The 21121-nt window shown below is 34.7% G+C and overlaps 1 protein-coding gene across 2 annotated transcripts; it reads right to left on the bottom strand.

The window, feature by feature from the left end:
- Positions 1 to 1525: 1525 nt before the first annotated feature.
- Positions 1526 to 20912, bottom strand: LOC117116047 (nuclear export mediator factor NEMF-like). Of its 2 annotated transcripts, none has more exons than XM_033259987.1 (33): positions 20750 to 20912; positions 20339 to 20407; positions 19522 to 19750; positions 19033 to 19178; positions 17812 to 17879; positions 17602 to 17691; positions 17370 to 17443; positions 16558 to 16625; positions 16214 to 16289; positions 15715 to 15777; positions 15392 to 15469; positions 14326 to 14373; positions 14036 to 14196; positions 13560 to 13682; positions 12619 to 12682; positions 11860 to 11948; positions 11599 to 11765; positions 11106 to 11218; positions 10388 to 10445; positions 10195 to 10253; positions 10011 to 10085; positions 9150 to 9397; positions 8641 to 8791; positions 8393 to 8433; positions 8157 to 8259; positions 7252 to 7290; positions 6606 to 6683; positions 5739 to 5955; positions 4565 to 4686; positions 4272 to 4378; positions 3991 to 4034; positions 3119 to 3198; positions 1526 to 2016 (listed from the first exon to the last, which is right to left on the bottom strand). In XM_033259987.1, the coding sequence occupies exons 1-33, from the start codon at positions 20806 to 20808 to the stop codon at positions 1942 to 1944; spliced, it is 3282 nt and encodes a 1093-aa protein (XP_033115878.1). In that variant the 5' UTR covers positions 20809 to 20912; the 3' UTR covers positions 1526 to 1941. The 2 variants fall into 2 exon arrangements, with proteins under 2 accessions (XP_033115878.1, XP_033115879.1); XM_033259988.1 differs by having other exon boundaries at positions 4565 to 4683.
- Positions 20913 to 21121: the final 209 nt, after the last annotated feature.

The following is a 21121-nucleotide window of genomic DNA, read 5'->3' as shown; positions in this document are numbered from 1 at the left end:
TTACTTATAATTTCCTTTTCAATGTGAATTTATTAAACCAATAAAATCAATTTGCATTACTACAGTATTTTTGCTTAGTTTATTGAATTGATTAAATATGTAAAGTTTTTATTAACTGCCTCAAATTTAACCTAATTAGTATTTTAATGGTTATTTGTTTCTAAGAAATTATTTATACCATTTGTGATAAAATCTGGAAGAGACACGCAATGAAACATTAAATAACATTAATTGTCACCGCAATCAGGAAGGCTTTCCCATTATCACCACCATGATCTTTATCATCGTCGTCATCATCATCAAAAAACCTTTTAACAAGGCTAAGAGCTAACAAAAATGAGTGTTTTGCTGACCAGGGCCAGATTCGTGTTATAAATGTTAGTTTTCTTTAATCAAATAACTCCAGAGGAGACTGTTTATGTGCCAACACTAGGCAAGCTAAAAAATGATAGCGTTAACATATTTTGCAAAATCGAAACAAAATACAATTACACCTACCATTATTATCATATTCATTTGCTACAAAAATAACACACACTTCCAAAGATGTTTTCATAGTATCTCGATTTTTTTTATTCAAATAATTAATGATACATTACTGTGCAGTTAATCCCCACATTACATTTCATAGATTTTATTGCTTCTTATATCTCTTTAGATTTGTAATTCATAATTTCAGATATTGAAAACCAATATATATTCATTGTTTAAAGTTTAGGAAAATGGAGTATAATATATGTATATTAATTTCTAAAAATGATCATGAATGACATTTTAAAAGGAAAACACAAAGATCTGTCCATACTACCTAGTAATGCTCCTGATGATTGAGTAAACTCATTGAAATTCTGAGATCCCTTGTTTTTACATCTAACAAAATACCCTTCAGACCACCGTACCAACCTGTATCTATTTGGTTATAATTCTATTCTATTGGTACTGCATTTATTTAGTGTTTTTAAATAGTATTCATTACATAGATTTATGAATTTTAAAGTTTTTGACTTGTAAAGTGGATGTAATTTGGATTGTTGATCAAGATGTCGAAGTTCAAATCGTACTCTGTCAATTTTGATTGATTCCCTGAATAATTATTTTACGTTTATTTATTTAGGAATATACATGATGTCTATGAATTTGAATGACTTGAAAAAAAAATCTACGTCGCATGCGTTGCAATGAAACATGGTTCCCCTGCGGCCGTTCCAAGGCAAAACAACTGCCATGGGGCGGTCGCTCTGAGGTAGAGCATGTCTGTTTATGCATCTAAAGCTGGGCACTCACTGCATCATACGACGACCGTACGACCCTCGACTGACGAATCTGACCATGCTCCCTGTGAGTGCTAAATTCGTCGCTCACATCACGAACTAACACAATCAAAGTAGATTGTGTTAGTTTGTGAAATCACAGTAGCGCGTCAAAACGAGCGCGTATTGGTTGTCAAGCAATTTTGTATTCTTTACCACACAAAAAGTCCTTAACGACAGCAGCGCGTATTTTGACGCGCTTTTTTGATTTCACGAACTAACACAATTGAATTTAATTGTGTTAGTTCGTGATGTGAGCGACGAATTATTTGACGCTGTCTGCCAATTGTCAGTGGCAGTCTGAAAGAATCGTCATAAAAAAACAATCCGTTGTGTGCACGTCGTTGCGTTCTCTATAGAATTGCGTCGGCCGATGACCGCCAGCTGCAGTGAGTGCTCAGCTTTGTACGCAGGAATAATACTTTTTCGTAATATGAAGTGCTAAATTCTTAGTCCACACTCAAATTTTCATTTGTGATTTGGCCATATATGGACATGATGACATGGTACATCACACCCATGTAGTGGTGAATCAGGTATTTGTCACTCAAATTATATATTTTAAATAGACTTTGGCCAAAGAGTTATTATTTATCGGCGAATCTGCTACACTTCAGTTAAATATTGCATTTCATCGTTTATGTTTATGTAAATTAGGTGCTGAAACTTTTACTTTGCCTGGAATATTTCTTGATAAATCAGTGTCCTGCAAAAAAAAAAGAAAATAATGATTGGTAATAATAAATAACAATAATAATATTAACATCTACAATAATATATTAAGTCATATTCATCATATTGAAAATAATAATATATACAATAAATATAATATTATTGTAATAATAATAATTATTTAATTATTATTATTTTAAATATAATATGTCAGTATGGCATGGTTTTCCTGTAAAAAATATGCAACTAGAGAAAACAGAAAAAAAAATGATTTTAAAATGTTACCATAGTCATAATATTAGAAAAATAATTAATTACCAGGGTAGATTTGTACAAGTAGTCTACTGGTGGTTTTAATGCTTACCAGCTATAATAATAATAATAATAATAATAATAATAATCATGATAATAATCATGATAATAATAATAATAATAATAATAATAATAATCATGATAATAATCATGATAATAATAATAATAATAATAATCATGATAAAAATAATAATAATAATAATAATAATAATAATAATAATAATAATAATAATATAGCACTAAAATGCCAACAAGCTCTCTTATTACGCCCACATCATGGAACACATACTAGGCTCCCTATGGAGAGTTCCCTAATGTTGCAGTTTGTCATCAGCACATTTTGTGTTTAAGCCTACCAGGCACCCACTTGTACTCGTGGGTAAAGAAAGACAAACGTAGGTAAAGTGCCTTTGCCCAAAGGATACAAGCGAAATGTAAAGCAAGTGACTGAGATTGAGAAGCAAAAACTGCAAATGCTACGCCAATCCGAAACCACTTCAGGTTGTTTTATAGCAATCTGCCCTAGGAGTAACTGAACTTCTGTTCACACGATCAAGTTTATGTGACAAACATGTGATTTGCACATGATGACAAATCACATTTATTTGTCACATAAAACATGACAGTGTGGACAGAGCTTAAAGCTCTGTCCACACTATCAAATTTCCTTTGACAAAAACTGTTGCATGCCCATATATGGTCATAATGTGCCTATATATGGTCATGATGTGATGTCATCATGACCATATTTAGGCATGTCACATGTTTTTTTTCAGTGTGGACAGGGCTTAAGGCATCTAACAATGATGTCCTATCCTTCTCACCTTGACACTTTTGAAAAGATCCTTTTCCCTTGTAGATGCTTCTCTGCTTGATTGAAACATATGAATAGCAGTTTTTGCAGCTGAGTAAAAGGCAAATAACAACAAATTATATGAATCAGTCATGAACATAACACATGTAAAAGCCACTGGATTGGATTTGTTTGGTGTAAACACAAAGGATAACCCATGAAAATCTGAAAAAGATTTACTTCCAGTGAGGTCCTTCTGGTGGTATTGGGCAGTATACCGAGAGACAATCCCCTACTCTTATCCGAAGAGTGTACGGCATTCTTTAAAATGCACATGGGCCATAAACACACACAGGACCAATGGGTTAACGTATCATCTGAAAGACGGTGCACTATCGTAACTTGCATTTCAGACTTCCAGCAGAAATACAATGAGAGCAGCGATGGGAATTGAACCGGGACCAAGATATCTCCACAGTTCAGTGCACCAAGTTGCTGCCACCAGCGTAGCCAAATGAGCTATTAAGGTGCTCTCTACACAAAAGGACTAAACTCTGCTACCATCTTGCAGTATCCACCCATGTACCCAATGCTTTCAGTACAAAATTTGCCTCACATGGCACTGAGATAAAATTTCATAATTGATATTATATGAGCAAGCTAAATATAAAAATTAGGTTATTATTTGCATCTGCAATTCACATAATTCAGGATAGTTAATACATACTCAGGCTAAACTAATTGTTATTTTAGTTGATGTAAATTTATATAGCATACAAGATACATTACTTGGTTTATGTGCAGTTAACAAGTTTTCTATTGAATTAATAAATAAAAAAATGGATAAGAAAAAAAGGAAAAATTATAAAAATGGGATGTTTTAAAGATAAATATATTACAAACCTTTGCCTCGCTTGCCAGTTCCAGGTGTCAGTTTGACTTTAAATCTATAAAAAGAAATTATAAAAAAAAAAAAATATTTTTTCCTCTTCCAGTTGAGTGCAATCTTAATACTCAAAACTATAGCATTTGGTGAAATATGGAGCGAATGCGACTAGTTTTTACCTAGGATCAATTTTAGTACTATTCCATAACTGCTAGTGTTACAACAAACGTCAGCTTTTTGCTGGAGAAAATGTTAGAAAAACAAGTTATCATTTTGTGGTAACTTTTAAACAACTCACTTGAAATTTTGCATGCAAGAGTATGGGGCACAAACAGGTAAAGCAAACAGCAACAGGTCATCTGGGTGAGGTTGCCAGGTTAAGCTGTCAAGAATTGACCCACTTTCCTGAAATGAAAATAAAAAATTAATTTAATTTCATTGCTCGCTATTAAAATATATACAAAAATAAAATATTACAGGTATTATACACTATTTCATTTTCTTGCTTCAACATAAAAGGAAAAAAATACCTATAAATATTATTAACCAGATTTATTCAACATTATTAGATTTAAATTAATTTTAGTTTACCTGAATATTCTTATTTTCATCATCCTCCTCATCATCATCATCTTCTGCATCTTTAGTATCCTTGTTCCAGGTGTGTTTCATAACCAGTGGCTTCACAACATCATCTTGTCCTTCTCCATCTACTGACATAAATAATAATTATAACATAATTATATATATATAGGATCTGAACCAAACTTCAGACCATGTTACTGAAGCGCTAAATCTTCTTCTGTTAAGTTGCCGCCTTCATTTTATTGAAGATTCTGCAACTGTCTGGTGGTGATTGGGCAGTACACCGGAAGACAATCCCCTACTCTTTTCTGAATAGTGTACTGCATGCTTTAACGTGCACACAGGCCATAATGCACACAGACCAACAACTTCAAATATCACAACCGAAAGATGGCACACTATCCTAACTTGCATTTTTAGCCCTAGAGATCTAGGGGACCTAGAAATCTCCACGTTTCAGCTCATACACAGTGGCCTACCACCAGTTTAGCTGACTGAGCTAAGCTGCTTTCTAAAATTGAATGCCACTGTCCCTATTCTTACACAATGATTTCATTTTCTGATTGGTTAGGTTGGCCTTCCGATCAGAAAATTCTGATTTGGTGTGAATGCTCTTTTATACCAAGCTTTTATCATTCCCAATAAACTTGTCAAATGAAAATTGTAAATGGTTATACCATACACTAATGTGATAATAAATAGTCATCAGGCAGCAAACAGGTGATTACATTTTCACATTTTCAAAGTACAAAAGGCTGAATTCCTAAATTCTATATTAAATTTTTATTATACCTCATAAATATTAATTAGGTAATAATTTCATTGGTCAATTCACAAAGTAAAAGATGTGGTAGTTTTTACAACTTCCCTGCACATGCTAAATTTAGGCGTAAAGTACTACCCAATTGTCAGCCAACGCAATTCCATGAAGAACGCAATGCGATGACAAACGCGCGTTTCTAATGACTATCTGTTCAGACGGCATCGCGTCATCTAGTGATCACAGGGAGGGGAGTTAGATCCGTCGTGCGATGGTCATACGGCGGTCGTACGACTGTTGCACGACACAGTGAGTGCCCGGCTTAACATCGCAGGAAGTAGAATTCACTGCTCCACCTCAAACCGTGCTGCAATTGTACTGTATGTTATAAGACAGTCCTAAAAAAACCCACCAACATACCATTTATTTCATCGACTGCAAGGTTTTGTACTTTCTCTGTTAAATTCTCCACGGTGTTCTGCTCTTCCTTAACTGTTCCTTGCAACATCTGTTGGCCTTCATTATTATCATCTTTCTTGAGTTGCTTATGATGTTTTTGATTTTGTTGTGATTGTTTTTGCTGCTGCTGTTTTTTTTTCCCCTTTTTTCCTTTGACATCTTTGGGAGGTCCTGCTGACTTTAAGGGAAAAATAAGCACAGTAATAAAATTGACAAAAAATATTGGGCAGCAATGACATTGTTAGTCTATGAGTGAGATACTTACCTGAATAGCTCCCCATCCCCCTGCATATTGTTATTTAAGGTCCCACAAAACAAAACATACGCAAACACATGCGTTTAGCCAGAAAAACGAAATAAACCGTCCAAAATGGAAGCCAGTGGGCGTGTCCCTGAACCGATGGACAGGCCACGCCCTCCCAAACATAGGGGAAACAAAAGAAAATTATGATCTTTAGAGAACATTTAGGTGTTTAAACATTTTTTAAAGAATTTTTTCTTCAAAGGAATAGTGTTGAATTAGCTATCACAAAGATATTTCAGTTATAGACATTGAGCATGGCTACAGTTACTCACATAATGCCTTAGCCCGTCCATGGTTGGGTTAATTTTTTAAATATATAACACCTCATCATATCCAGAAATGGCAATAAAAATGCTAAATTTAAAACATTTGGCATTCCATACAAATGGTACTTTCTAATAATTATTTAAAAAGGGCACTTCTGTAAAAGGGGGTTGGGGGGGTTATTTTGAACCCCGTGTACCCTCTGGCTACGAGGCTTGCATGTTAAAGAGGAGAAGAAATCAAGAATATGTAATACTAACAGCAAGCAATTCCATTTTAAACTGTCTTTCTTCATCATCTTGATCTTGGTATTTGGCTTTTATCTTCTTCTGTTTTGACTAAAAAAAAAATAAAAAATCAAAAACATTATGAAATTAATTTGAATTTATCTTGAAGATTTGGATATTGTGAACTAGCTTGTCTGTCCCTCCCTTCACAGCCAATAATGCTTCACGTCATGCTTTTTTTCCTCCTCGACTGTCTTCTCATCCTATTGTGCTTCCTCATTATTCGATTGGCCCCAGAAACATATGAAAAACTTAGAAGATCGATTGACTGAATTTATTCGATGCTCAACAGTAGGCTAGAGTCCAGCCCAATTCCAATAGGGTTAAAGGTGGTCACACTAAAAGTTTTCAATGCCTGATAAACTTGGAATTTATGACACAATTTGTATTGCACTAATGAAGGAGTTTCACATCACTTTGACAAGCAACTGCAAAGCCTTAAGAAAATGGAAAACCAAAAGGGTATAAAAACATGACCTCTGGTAGCTCACCTGATGGAATACAGAAAGGTCTTCGATTCAAATTTCATAGAGACAATCTATTTTATATATTACCAATAGAGGTGTTTCTCCATTTCAAATAAATTCTGTTAATTTGAGTATTATTTAATATAAAATACCTTTTGTCCTCTCTTCAAAGGTTCTTGTTGCTGTGTTTGCTGAATAAAAACAAAGTAAAACAATTATTATTATTATTTTGATTTAAAAGTAACGTTACTATCAACAATTAACAATTAATAATTTTCTACAGATTATTTGATTTGAATTTATTTTAAAAAATGACAAAAAATACTAAAAAATTAGATAAAAAATAAAACAAATACAAAGTGTTTCCTAGAAAATTCAAAAGTTCTGATGAACACCCTCACCTATCCGTAGGAGAGGTGAAGTGTATTGCAATAGTCTGTGTGTGTGTATCTGTGCTGTGTGTGTGTCCGTCTGTGCACATAACTCAAAATCTACTGGACTGATTTACTTCAAATTTTTACGCATTGAAAATATTACAGTATCTCAGTCCTTCTCGAATTTGGTGCTGATCGATAGTAAGATGCAGATTTTGAAAAGCTATTTATATATTTTTCGACCACAATTGACAGCCAACTCGAGTGGATCGTTTGAGCGAGTCGTTTGGCGAACAACTAGGTATACTTCCCAGGGAGCAGAGAAGGTTGCACTTTGCACTGGTTTGCCATTGTATGCTATCCAGTGACCAGGGGTAATAACGCTCGCGCCTTTAATCCCTCAATTTGAAATTGGCGCCTTTTAATATTTGGGTATTATTATTATTAATACATATCTTATTTTGTTACCCATGGTGGTACTCATTGACACTGACAATTGACAAAAAAAAAAGTAGTAAAAACATGCAAATGGATTTGCAGGATGGGTTATTTTCCTGGAATTTCTTGCTTGTGGGAGGGTATTTCTGGGTGACTCCTGTGACATGTTAAAGGCTTGGGACCTCTGTTATACAAACACATTTAACCTCAACATCATAAATCAGCTTCAGTTTTGTTTGTCTTACCTTCTGTGATTTCGTTTTACTAACTTGTTCATTTTTTACTGGTGGTTCAACATCATCCGCTTCATCTGCAATTTCCTGCTGACTGGCTTTCTTTTTTAATTCCCTAAAAGAAAGAGTCAGGGCACAACTTACAGTTTCATATACCAACATAACCATCAAGAAACAAAAAAAAAACAGCTTAATTTTTCTAACAGTAGAACTGCAACATATATAAGATTGTAACTAGTAAACTATACCTTCGTTGTCTTGCAGATAACCTCTGCTTAGATTTCTGTTCCTGAAAAAAACCCAAAAATTTCTTTTATAATTATATTGTAAACCAAGATTACAAAGCTAGACAATGTACACATTTGCATATATCATATGAAATGAATAATGTTATTATCTGGTGAACAAATTTAACACCAATGATGTTAATCACAGTTAAACCTACTAATTTATATAAATCTACATATATTTGCATATAACAAAGACAGGAACTTACCTCCTCAACTGATTTCTTTCCAACAACGATTGGCTGATCATCACCGAGATAAATGATGTTGAAATCATCTTCCTCCTCGTCCACACCTGCGGAATGGTGACTACTGCTATTGCTGAGGATGCTTAAGCCCCTGCTGCGTTGCAGTTCATATCTAGAAAGTATATTCCATCAATACATTTCTTCCTTCCAATATAATACACTTACATTGAAACATGTGATGTTTCATAAAACCAATAAAAAATACCACTAGACTTGGCAATAAGCTTTTTTTCCAGTAAATATGTTTTTCTTTTAAAGGATGAAATAAAAGTAGTCCGAGTCAATCATTAATTATGTTATTTTTCTGACACTTTTAGTATCTATTTTAATATTATCTACATATTTGAGCATTCATAAACAGCCTTTGCTTTCTGGATTCTAGTTCATTGTTTAATCATAGAGCAAAGAAAAAATAAAAATATAAATATTGATTTGAACTGAAACAAATTTTTTTAAAGTAATTTTCTCACTTGTCTCCTTTGATATGTTGTATTTGAATTGCTGTGTCAGGAAATAATGATTCCTCATCACTTTCGCTACTCTCCTTCTTTGCTTCCTCCTTCACTTCAAGTTTTTCTTCCTCCTCAATTGTCTTCTCACCCTCTTGTCCTTCCTCCTTGTTAGATTTGCTAGCATCTTCATCTTCGTCATCATCCTCATCACCATCATCATCAATTGAGGGTGCTTTCAACTCTTCTTCGTCACCAACACTTTCAGTCTACAAGGAAGATTTAGAGGATATATTTAGATGATATAAAGACATAAATGTTGGCATGCTATGGTAAAAGAAAATATGCCATTCTTTATATGTACTATAAGTAACCTGTGTGTGTATGTGTGTGTGTGGGAAAGGGGTGGGGGTTGGGTTTGAGAGAGGATATGCAGACTGTAAGATGAGATGTGTGTGGAGGTGAGGAAAGGTTTAAAATACCCATCATGGGATTCAATATCTATAAAATTATATTCTTATTTTAAGCTAAAAATGGCTAAAAGAAGTATGAGTGTTTGGTGTGGCCGGGTGCAGATTCTGAAACTAGGAAGTACAGGGTTTAAAAAACCTGCGATGTCAACTTCACTAGTGTTCCAGGCCAATTCACTTTATCTATGTTTGTCTCTTCTAAAAGTATAAATAGGCACGGCATAGGATGTTGTGACATTGAATGTATCTGCATAGTGCCCCACACTGCACTACGACAGAGAGCAGAGGAAGGGGATTTTTATGTGAGTCAGTCAATATGGATATGGATAATAAAGTTGCCAGCAATTTTGATACTATATTCAGATTGTAAAAGTCGTTTATAAATAATGAACATTATTTTTTTTGAACATACAGCAATGCTTTCTTCATCTTCTCCACATCGAATCTTCCTTTCATCTTTATGCCGAAAGACAGAACTCTCATCAATCTACGTAAAAGACAAAAACTATGTTTAAAGAAATGTTACCTAAAAAAAAATCTTGATAAATGAAATAAAGGTGGAAAATTGTCAACATAACAATCAGGAATTTTCTTACCTTGAACATAAAACCAAATCCCATCATAAGATGTGTAGGTGGCAAGTAGTTCTTCTTGCCTATAAAGAAAAAGAAAATATCAAAAGGAGACAAAAATATTAAGTGCTTGCTAAAGTATGGTAGTATCCCTAAATTATGACATGCCTGACGACCTCTAGGTAGGTCAAAGGTCAGGATCATTGTTTAATCTTACCTCTGATCATGAAACTGCCAGTGGTCAGGTATTCTCCTGTTGGTGCTGTCTTTGACACCTGTGGAAATATTTAACAAAATTTAGCGACTGGCTTCAATAAATCCTTGAATAAAATTGCTATTTTCCTACCTGTGCAAGCTGCAATATTGGGAATACAGCACTCTCACAAGACTAACCCTGGTACACATAAAACAAACTTTAGCCGTAGTTCGAGCTAAACTTCAAAATTACGTCATTAAAACTTAATCCGCATTGGCAGATCTCTAAAATTTCGTAAGCTATTAAAACAAGCTTTTTTTATTCATTAGATTGATAGTCGTTGTTCGCCAACAGTATTCATTTGATCTAAAACTAGGACTTAATTTAGTTGTAGTTAGATCTTTGACTACGTTGTTTATGAATACAAATTGAAGTTGAAGTTGCAACTAGGACTAAGTAAAGTTTTAGTTCAAAGTTTGACTAAAATTTGTTTTAAGAATACAGGGGTTACATATAAATTCTATGGCAACTGCTTCAAAGAAGAAGGTAACAGACTTAAAGCCTGATATTCAATATTTTCTTTCTGTCTTTTTCTTCTGTTCTCTTTTTTCTGTTTTCTGCTTTTTCTCTTTGTAATACCTTTTTCTTCCTCTTCTTTTGAGATTTAGTATGATGCGATTTGTAAATCAAAGACTGAATTGGAGTATCAGTGTTATCATAATATATCTTTATTTTTTACCTGATCATGCCTGACCCACCAGGCACTAGTAATCACCCTAGCCTCCCAGGCAACACTGTAGCATATAGCCATCACACCAGCTTCTTGGAGGGTCTTAGGTGGAACTGGCTGGCCTACAAAATAATAAAGGTTAAAGAATACATTTACTATTTTAATTATTTTCATCTCATAACATGAGAGTTGAGAAATATTGATACACCATGACCATACTTGATTGATATAGCCAATAAATATCAAACATTTTGCAAATCTTATATAAAGGTCAGTCATGAATACTATGGTAAGTCATGAATATAGGAATTACAATTAGAGAGTGATATTATTGAATTGTATGTTTTTATATACATGACTTACCTAAGTATATGCTTGTTTTTCATACACCTGAGTATATAAACCGTTAGTTGCATAAGCATTATTGCCTGATGATGTGTTGACACGACAAAACATGTCTTAATTAGTTTTGTATATATGATGATGTTATGATAAGCCTCACCTGATATATTTTTAATGATCACGCTGCTGGCGCCATGAAGATCCGCATGGACGTATATATCGCCAGGATTTAGGTACTTCTTAACGACCAGTTCGTTCTGTTGCTGGTCTCGTCCTGCGATCACAAGGTAGTTTTCAGAGCTGATGAACCAGAAGAACTTCTCAAACCTACAAGTGAACGTAGGGTTCGTTATTTGCTATAATTTCTAATGAGCTCACACACAAATAATTCATCCACGCTATACATAAAAGATCACCTTACCAATAAGTCTTCCTGGCTTTCTTTATGCTCGTTACAGTTGCAACTTCTTTCAAGGCTTGTTTGGTTTTTCTCTCTGCTGACTTGATAGCCTGGAGTAAATACGAAATGAAAGCAATGAAATGAAAAATATATACATCTATGTCGATGATAATAATGATTTCAGTAATGATTGTGTTCATGATGTTAGTAATATGATGTTGACAATCCTGATAATAATTTTGGTGATAATGCTGATAATAACGATGATGTTGGTAATTAGGATTACTGTGACTAGGATTATGATGACTATAATGATAATCAGATGAAGCACTTTGTATCTGTGAAGAAAGGTGCTATATATAACACATTAAGAAGCCAGATGAATTATTTCAATGTTAGGTGCTATATAGATGTATGAAAAATGAATGAATATAACAAAAATGATGTTTATGATGATGTTGATAAATGACAATACTGATTATAATCATGGTGAAAATGCTGATAATAATGATGATGATTATGATGCTTATAAGGATGAGGAGAGTATGATGAGGATAATAAAATGATTATTGTGATGATAGCTATCATGATAATCACATTATGATGAGTATAACAATGATGATTATGATACAATACTATAACAATAATATACAGTAGATCCTTATGAAGATAATTACAAAAATAAATATTATTATGATAACATGATGATAATGAAGATGTTGTTGATGACTACGATGATAAAGATACTAAGGCTTTCACTACAAATTCTAGATGACATACCTTACTTGATGATTCCACAGTTCTCGTTTCTTTCATCTTGGAATGTTTCTTCAGATCAAAGTATCTACAACAAAAAATAACACCCATTGTATTTCAAGTAGGCCATCAGAAACTTATGATTAATGAACATTAACTTATGATTAATGAACATCAATGCATTAATTAATGCATTAATTAATTAATGCATTAATGATTAACTTATGATCAATGAACATTAATGAACATTTAGCACATGTACTAATAATTTTAAAGATAGCACTTTGTGTTGAGTAATTAATTAACAATTAAAAAGTAATTAAGTAATTAAGAATAAAAAGAAAACTATTTATGTTGCCAGTCCACAGACGCTAAATAACTCTAATTCTTTGCAGAGACAATTAATGCGTCGGTCAAAAGATTTTTGTAGTAAAAATAAAAAATCAGCAAAAACCAAGAGTTGAATTAGTCAATGTCTTACTGACACAGATCATTTATTAGATTATTTTTAATGAGCAATTCAACATTTGGACGGCCGAGCGGTTAAGGCAGGGGAGCTGCAACATACAGCCACAATATCAATTCTGGTGGTGGAACAAGTCTTCTCAGATAAGGACTATAAACCGTAGGCCCAGTGTACACTATTTGGCTCGTGCACACTTAGAATAACACAGTACATCTTTCCAGACGTAGGGTTACCCCGGTGTACTGATCCAGTCAGCCCCTGTCTTGGACAGAGGAAAGTAGCAAGTTACTGAAAGTGCTAGTCCACACCTTGAGCGGTTTGAGACCGTTTCAGTATAAAGCGCTATATAAACTACATTACATTACAAATAATTTAATTTTAAAAACACATTTGATGTTTTAAAATATATTATTTTTAAAATACATCAATTTTTCAGCAATATACTATATTTTCCAATCAGCATAATACGATTAGATTAAACAGAGGAAAGCCAACTTACTTTCTCGCATTTGCATAAGCTGATATGCCAAGATCAATGTCAATCTTCATTGGTTTACTGGAGGGAACATTTCGTTCTCCCTCTCCTGTCTCATCATCTTCGTCAATTACATCAAACGGATCTCTGATTGAATAAACAATAGGGTAATAAAAAACATAAATATATTGTTTATGTACGTACAGTAGAACCCATATTAAGGGGACTTCACAGGACCAAAAAGTGTCCATTTAATAGGGATCAGTGGTGGATTCAAAGAGGGCCCTTTCGGCCTGCCCCCCCATCTGTGAAAGTCCCTCCCTGGGCCACATCTATTTAAAATTCCTGGATCCCCAATGGGGGGGGGGTGTCCTCTGAATAGGGGATGGCCAAAGATACATTTGTCTCACTTCACAGCCAAAAAATATCCCTTAGTATGGGTGTCTCAAAGAAGAGGTTCTGCTGTATTGAAAATATATACAATTCATGAAGACACTTGCCGGAGTGACATAGTGATGTGGTTGGTATCAAGTTTGATGGATTTGATCGCCATGGCAACTTGATCACCCTGTACTTGGGCCTCATGTATAATATTCTGAATCTCTGACCAATCAATCTGATTGGCAATCGCACTCCGTACAATTTGAATAGCCTGGTCAACCTACGGAAGAAAATCAAATGCCAAATGTTATTAAGAATTTTTATCGAATAACAATTTTTATCAGACGTAAACAAAGCGCTCACTGTCGGTTATCATCATCATCATATATGGTAACTTAACTCGACTCACCAATGTAAGATTTACTTCTATCAACTCTGCTTTTCTTTTATCAATATCCTACAAAGATAATACATTCTTGTGTAATCATTTTTCTGGAAGAAGATCACACATATAATTGATATATTACATAATAATAATATGAATACTTAAGTAGCACCAATCCACCTAAAAAAAAAAAAATAAGCTCACAGCGCTTAATTCAGACATGCCAACCCTAAAAGGGGAACAAGAGGCGTTTGAAAACCTTTAAAGGAGTTTTGGTAATGTGCGAGGAGTATGTTAAATTTGTTTCTAAGACATATGGTACCTATGTGATCGGACTGTAAAAAATAAGCGATCTGACTTGCAATGACAATTTACATCAGCCTAAATCCATGTCGCTCTCAACAGACTCCATTTTGGTACTCTTGGTTTACTAGACTGTTGTTACGAAATCAGTAGACATCAAAGAGCGCTATAGAAGTTCAGAGTGCAGTGCAACTCTGACAGCGACTTGGCCAATGAAATTTGTTTTTTCAAAATCAGTAAACCGGGGAAGCCCGAATTACTTTATTGTATACAGTACAGAGCGCTGTTCAGGATGAAATTAACTGGTCTTGTTCTTTCTAAATCATATGATTTTTATTATTCAGAAATGCACAATTTATTTCAGAAGGCCGAAATGTGTATTAAAAGGAAATTTTCAACCCAAAATCGAAGTGCAGAGTTTTGCTTAAATAAATGGAGTAACTCCACTGAATTCGGAGTGGTCGGCATGTCTGTTAATTCGCTATAAGACTGCTTTAAAATTCATTATCTTCATATGGAAAATAAAATAAGAGATGAATGGAAAGAGGTACAGTATGAAAAGGAAGAATTTAGCAGAGGAAAGAAGGAATTATGTGGAATAAAAAGGAGAGCACAATGTTGGGAAATAAAAAAAGAGTACAGGACAAAGTTAACTGTAAAAGCTTTGATTTAATGAGAATCTGCTGTAGTACGACTCCAATTTCCATCAAATTCCATTGACAGATGAACTTTGACATTTAGAATATGAATAATTCATGACAACACATTTACCCTGATGAGCACCCACCTGGTTTGACTGTAGCTGTGCTATCCTCTTGTCATGATCTTTTTTCACATTCTCTAGTTTTTTTAATGCTGCTCTCTCCTATATTGTTCATAAATTTACGAATATCAATTAATTTATTAAATGAAGTTATATAGCTACTCTGACTGTCACTCAAAATCATTCCATATCATTTGTAATTAATTCAATTTTATATTTATACTTTCCATAACTTTAAATTATATCCCCAACCTTAGTTCCTTAAAATTTTATAGAGTATTTTGGTCAAGTGTTAATATCAATAGATGTTCATGTTTGAACAATGGTGTGACCTTTGAACTACTGACCTGCTGCAGAGCTTTCATGTCAAGTTTTTGGCTGCCTATCTTTGAATAGAAATCGTCTACAGACTGAAAAATCATTAAAAAAATCAGAACAAATAAAATATTTGTCGGAGAGGAATGGAGGATAACAAGGACCTGTTGCACCTTTGAAGATGAGGTATTATATTGCTAACAAATAATAATTTATTAATAATGATAATCTGTCTAAAAATATGGTTCAATTTGGCCATGGTCGAATCCAGTTGGGGGCATGGGCATCTCCTTTTTTCCACTAAATTTTAAAAATTTCAATGCATATTAATGTTATGTGCTACACACTAATCTATTCTGAAACTGGTGTGCCGCCCGCCCTTCCCCCGTTAGAAAAATTCCAGATTAACCCCTGAATTTGAGTACTGCATAGGTTGTTCACTTATCCCAAAAATAATTTCAGTGGTTATTGTTACGTCTTTAACAAATTCCTTTGGCACTTAAGTTATGAATAATTAATGAGGACACTAACCTGATCAAATGTATCGAAAACTATATGGGGTAAATGCTCATGTTGCCGGTATAGAAATGGGTGATATTCGGAGTAACTGAAATTTTAATATAATTATAAAAATTTATGTTTAACATCCCATCTAATATTATTTATACAACATATACAAGAATCTCCCAAAAATTAACCCACTTTCCGCAAATTCACAATATTTACCCATTTTTTACTAGTTTCTACAACTGTATTATCAATTGTCTCTGGGAAATCAGTGACAATGGGTATCACTCTCCACAACACAATATAATTAGATGTGTTAAAAAAGCTCATTTAAACAGATTCCCTGGATGAGGATTCTTCCAACTTACGTTAATATTACTGCTTCTTCACCACCTGACGACGCAGGCTTATTTTCCTTCTTTTGTATGATATATCCCTGCAAAATATTATTTTTGTACTTAGGAGCTACATTTCAATCTTCAATACTAACAGTGAATTAATGTGAGTAGATCTAGCACAATCGGTGGATGGTGAATATATTCGGTATGAATACCAAGGATAACCCACAAAGACTTATTTCCAGTGGGGTCCTTCTAGTGGTGATTGGGCAGTACATTGGGAGACATTTTCCTACTCTTTCCCGATGAGAGTACTGCGTTCTTTAACATACACATGAGCCATATTACACGTGGGACCAGTGGCTTAAATGTCTCATCCAAAAGCTCTTTTATACTTGCATTTCAGCCCACTAGCTGAAATGCAAAGAGAGCAGCAGGTGGTCGAACTGAACAGGGAACCAAAAGATCTCCACAGTTCAGCACACAGTGCCTACTACCAGTTTTGCTGACTGAGCTAAACTGGTCTCAGCTAAACACACAGTGCACCAATGTGAGTGGGAACGACTGAAGCCTAACAATAATAAAGTACCAATGTAGGTGAAAACGATCAAAGCCCAGCCTACCACCACAATACTGAACAAATGTGGTGAAAAGTATCAAAGCCCTGTCTACCACTACAATACCAAGTCAATTTGGGTGGGAAACCACCAAAGCCCTGCCTACCAACACAGTAATAATGCACCAATGTTGATGGGAACAACCAAAGCTCAGGCTACATAATTCAATGATGTTAGTATTATGTTGGTTGTATTGATGTTGTACCAGATTTATACACAAATTACCTTTTGTTTCACTGTGCCAGCATCTTGCATCATTTTTTCAGCTTCCCTGATAGCTTCCATAATCTTAGGCAAGTCTTTGAGAAGTTAAAAAACAATAAGCCATTAAAAACTGTTATTTACTGCTTGTAAATCTAGTTTTTAAAATTTAGGAAAAATAAAAAGCATTTAAATAAAAAGTATAAATATTAATATAAGAATGAACAAACAAACACAAGTATATGAAACTACACACCTTCATTGACATCAACACCTTGACCTATCTTCACATTGTCTGGAAACCCCTGACCTCTCAGACAGTGGTCAATCACTGCAGGACCATACACTTTAACAAGAAAAAAAAAATTAATGAATGTAGCTTTTGTAAAATGGTTATAAATAGTATGAAACAGTGCCCTCTAACTAGCGGGCTCTAAAATGTGGAGGAAATTGTTGCTGATCTTACCAAAGTTTGGATTCAAAATCCTCTTTAGTACATCACCAGGATTAGCACCTCCTATCAACTCCTGTAACCTATCGATAACATGATAAAATTTTAAAAATTAAGTTAAAATTGCAACATTGAACAGAAATGGAGTGCTTTTAATTGGTGCCAGGATTTCCTCAATATAGGTGCCCAGTCTGAGGTCCCAGACAGGGAAAGGAAGGAAATGTGGTCGGCTGTCAGTCAAAACCTCTTGGAAGTGGTCCGGGGGGCTTTAGAAATTATGACAACTTAGGGGTTTTAAAGGCTTGACACATATGCTTATGTAATAATAATAACTTTATTGTTTCTCTTTTGTAACAGAGGCACAATCTAGAGATGGGCAACAATAATTCACAATATAAGATTTAAAGAAAAAAAAAACATATGTACATTTGTCTAGCAATAGATATTTCTTACTATCCTAATACACCATCTAATAAATACAGTACTTTAAAAAAAAAAAAACAAATAACGAAAAGAAAAGTACGCATCCCAGGAAATGAACTACACGCCACTGCTCTCGACACCATTCACGCCATTGAAAGGAATTCATGACAATGCGTGACCAATGCCGAAACCCGACGGCGCGCACTCCCTCTCCCAGAGAATGCATTACATTTTATCTGAATAAACTGGAAAGAAACATATAAGAAACTTATAGGAAAAGAAAAGAAGAAAAAAAAAAAAAAAAAGAAAGGCGTTGCAGACGTATCTGGGTGCATTGCTAGCTGCCCTAATGCAATCGGGAAGGCACCCGATTGGTCTGCAACGCAATCAGCTAAGTTAAACTAGGTTCAACATTCCCAACAACTGTCGGCGACTGTCGCTGATAATGTGAGCACTTCTATGGAATCCGAGTTTGAATGACATAGGATACTTATATTATTAGATTATTAGTAGTAAGTCTAGTTTGGGGTGGGGTGTCGCATGTACAAACCCCGGGGTTTTCTCAAGACTCTTTTTATCATTTTGACATCATCACAATTATAATTCTTTTTTTGCAAAACCGATTGAGATATGAAATGATGAACAAATATTTTTGTATTGTATTGTATTTAATTTGTTCCCCCCCACCCCCTTACCACTGGTGCCACCCCTTGAGCTTGAGATCCACAGTAGTTAAAATTATTCCAATGTTCAGTTAAAAGGGCTGAAGAGTTCAATATAGACAAATCATTCAATGGTCTATAATAAATCTACCTGTCCATTTCAATAAGTGGTTGTGGTTTTTTTACGGTCTCAATTGGATACTTCTCACGGACTGCAAACCTTACGTCTTCTCCTTCTTTCCTTGTCCTTAGTAATGTTAAGATGTTGAATTCAAAATCTGTTAAGACGACATTTCCCTGGATTGAGAGGAGAGACAAAAAAAATGTTAAATGTGTGAGACAAAGTTTATTCCCAATCAATCATTTTATAAAAGACAGTGGCTTTGAAAAAACACATTTCATTACTGCATTATATAATTTTAAAACTCCTCCACTAATAAATGTAACTTCAAAATGGATCAATGCCCTCATCAACTGTTCAACAGTTGCTGTAAGTGTATTGATTTCATTTTACAATTGGCTATGCTGCAGCCCCCACCCAAAGTTGCCGTGCTTCCCACTTCCCCTGGCCATACCCAGACCTTTTCTCTGGATCTGCCCCTGAAACTTCTCAACCTCCCGAATTTCTCCTCTAACCTACCCTATCATAAAGCTCAATTATCAAGTGGTAGGCGGCCTCATCGGATCCGAACTGAAGGTCCACGATGCGATCCATTCCAAGCTGTTTGATCTGAACTAGACGTCGTGACTTCAGATGTTTCCGAAGCTTCATTGAGAAACTTGAGGGCATCATGTTCTTAGGCCATTCAAAAGTTGTCGAATGGATGCGACTACCTGACTCAAAGAGTAACACTTCTTTCTGATCTGGCCTAAAAAAAATAATTGCTGATTAATAGAAACAGATATAATGCTGCTAAGTTCTACCTACAGTATTTGCAGATATTTCAACCAGTGGAACTCAAAATTCGGGAAACTGGAGGTGCATTGGTTAAGTGCACCCCCACCTATAAAATGTAGAAATTCTAAAGAGTTTTTCATGCATGGATTTTGATTGATAGTATTATAAAGGTGATCATTTAAGGTATCAGGAATACTCGGAAAGCCTTTGTATGCTAGCACCGTTGATGTAGTTGGGGCACAAAGAAAAAATTGACACAGAAATACTCAATTATTGTACACCAGTATTTAAAAGCCACTAATTTATAGGCGTTTTTGGCATTTTGGGGTTTTTTTCTGAAAATTTGGTAGACTTTAAAAAATATTTGGGAGGCAGCAAGATTGGATGAACATATAGGACACTCCTAATCGAATCAGGAGACTTTACAAGTTTTTATTACACACAATACAAATTGACACAACAACATGACATTTAATTTTAAGCAAATTGGTCTAGCAGTAATTATTATATTATGTAAAATCAACACAAATCCAAGGCAAACAAAACAAAAAATACTTACTTTGCCAGTCGGATTAAGTAAGTTTTGTTGTCAACATCATAAACATTAAGAACTCGCATTCCCATCAATCTAGAAAAGAGAGAGAGAAAAAAAAACATCTCCCAAAACCAAGCGCAATAACCAAATGCTGCATCATGGATGGATGAAAGATGTGGTATGACCTTGTAAGCTCCCTACTTAATTAAGTATGGGGGAGTAAGCTAAAGGCCTTGGGTTAGGCTTTAGACTAGTAGAGTAGAGTCTACCCGGGCCTAGCCTTCCTTGCTGGTCCTAGTTAGGTAGGCATAGGTCTGTATATGCTAGGCTAGGCCTAGGCCTAGCCCTAGGCCTAGCCCTAGGCCTAATTAAACTTAACTTTTAGGCCTAGGCTGGCTAGTTAGGCTTAGCCGGTCAATCATCATTCAATCCTACCTTTCTCCAAGTTCAGAGAGAACAGACCTAAGATCAATCGTCGTGAATCGTGACTTCATCTTAAAAATTTTATGAAAAAAACCAACACAGGGCCTAGGCCTAGACCTACGCTATATAGGTTTACTCGCAGGTTCTTACAGCTGGTTTTGTTTTCAGATAAGAACGTGCCAAAAAACTCGAGCGTGTGTATCGTAGCGTGTACAACAAGGTCATGAATATGCATTAGGCGTTGCGCCTCACCAAATCGTGAGTAAAAATAAGAGAAGTTTTCACACTAGCACGATTCTATACGATTTCTACACGATAAGTGTTATCGAATCGTGTATAGTGTGAAAACTTCTCTTCTTTTATTTTCTATGAACAATTACTTTT

This window comes from Anneissia japonica, unplaced genomic scaffold (assembly GCF_011630105.1).
Source record: "Anneissia japonica isolate Jap-2015-1 unplaced genomic scaffold, ASM1163010v1 scaffold287743_len2803612_cov181, whole genome shotgun sequence".
Classification (NCBI taxonomy): domain Eukaryota; kingdom Metazoa; phylum Echinodermata; class Crinoidea; order Comatulida; family Comatulidae; genus Anneissia; species Anneissia japonica.
This window is presented reverse-complemented; position numbering and strand designations above follow the sequence as displayed.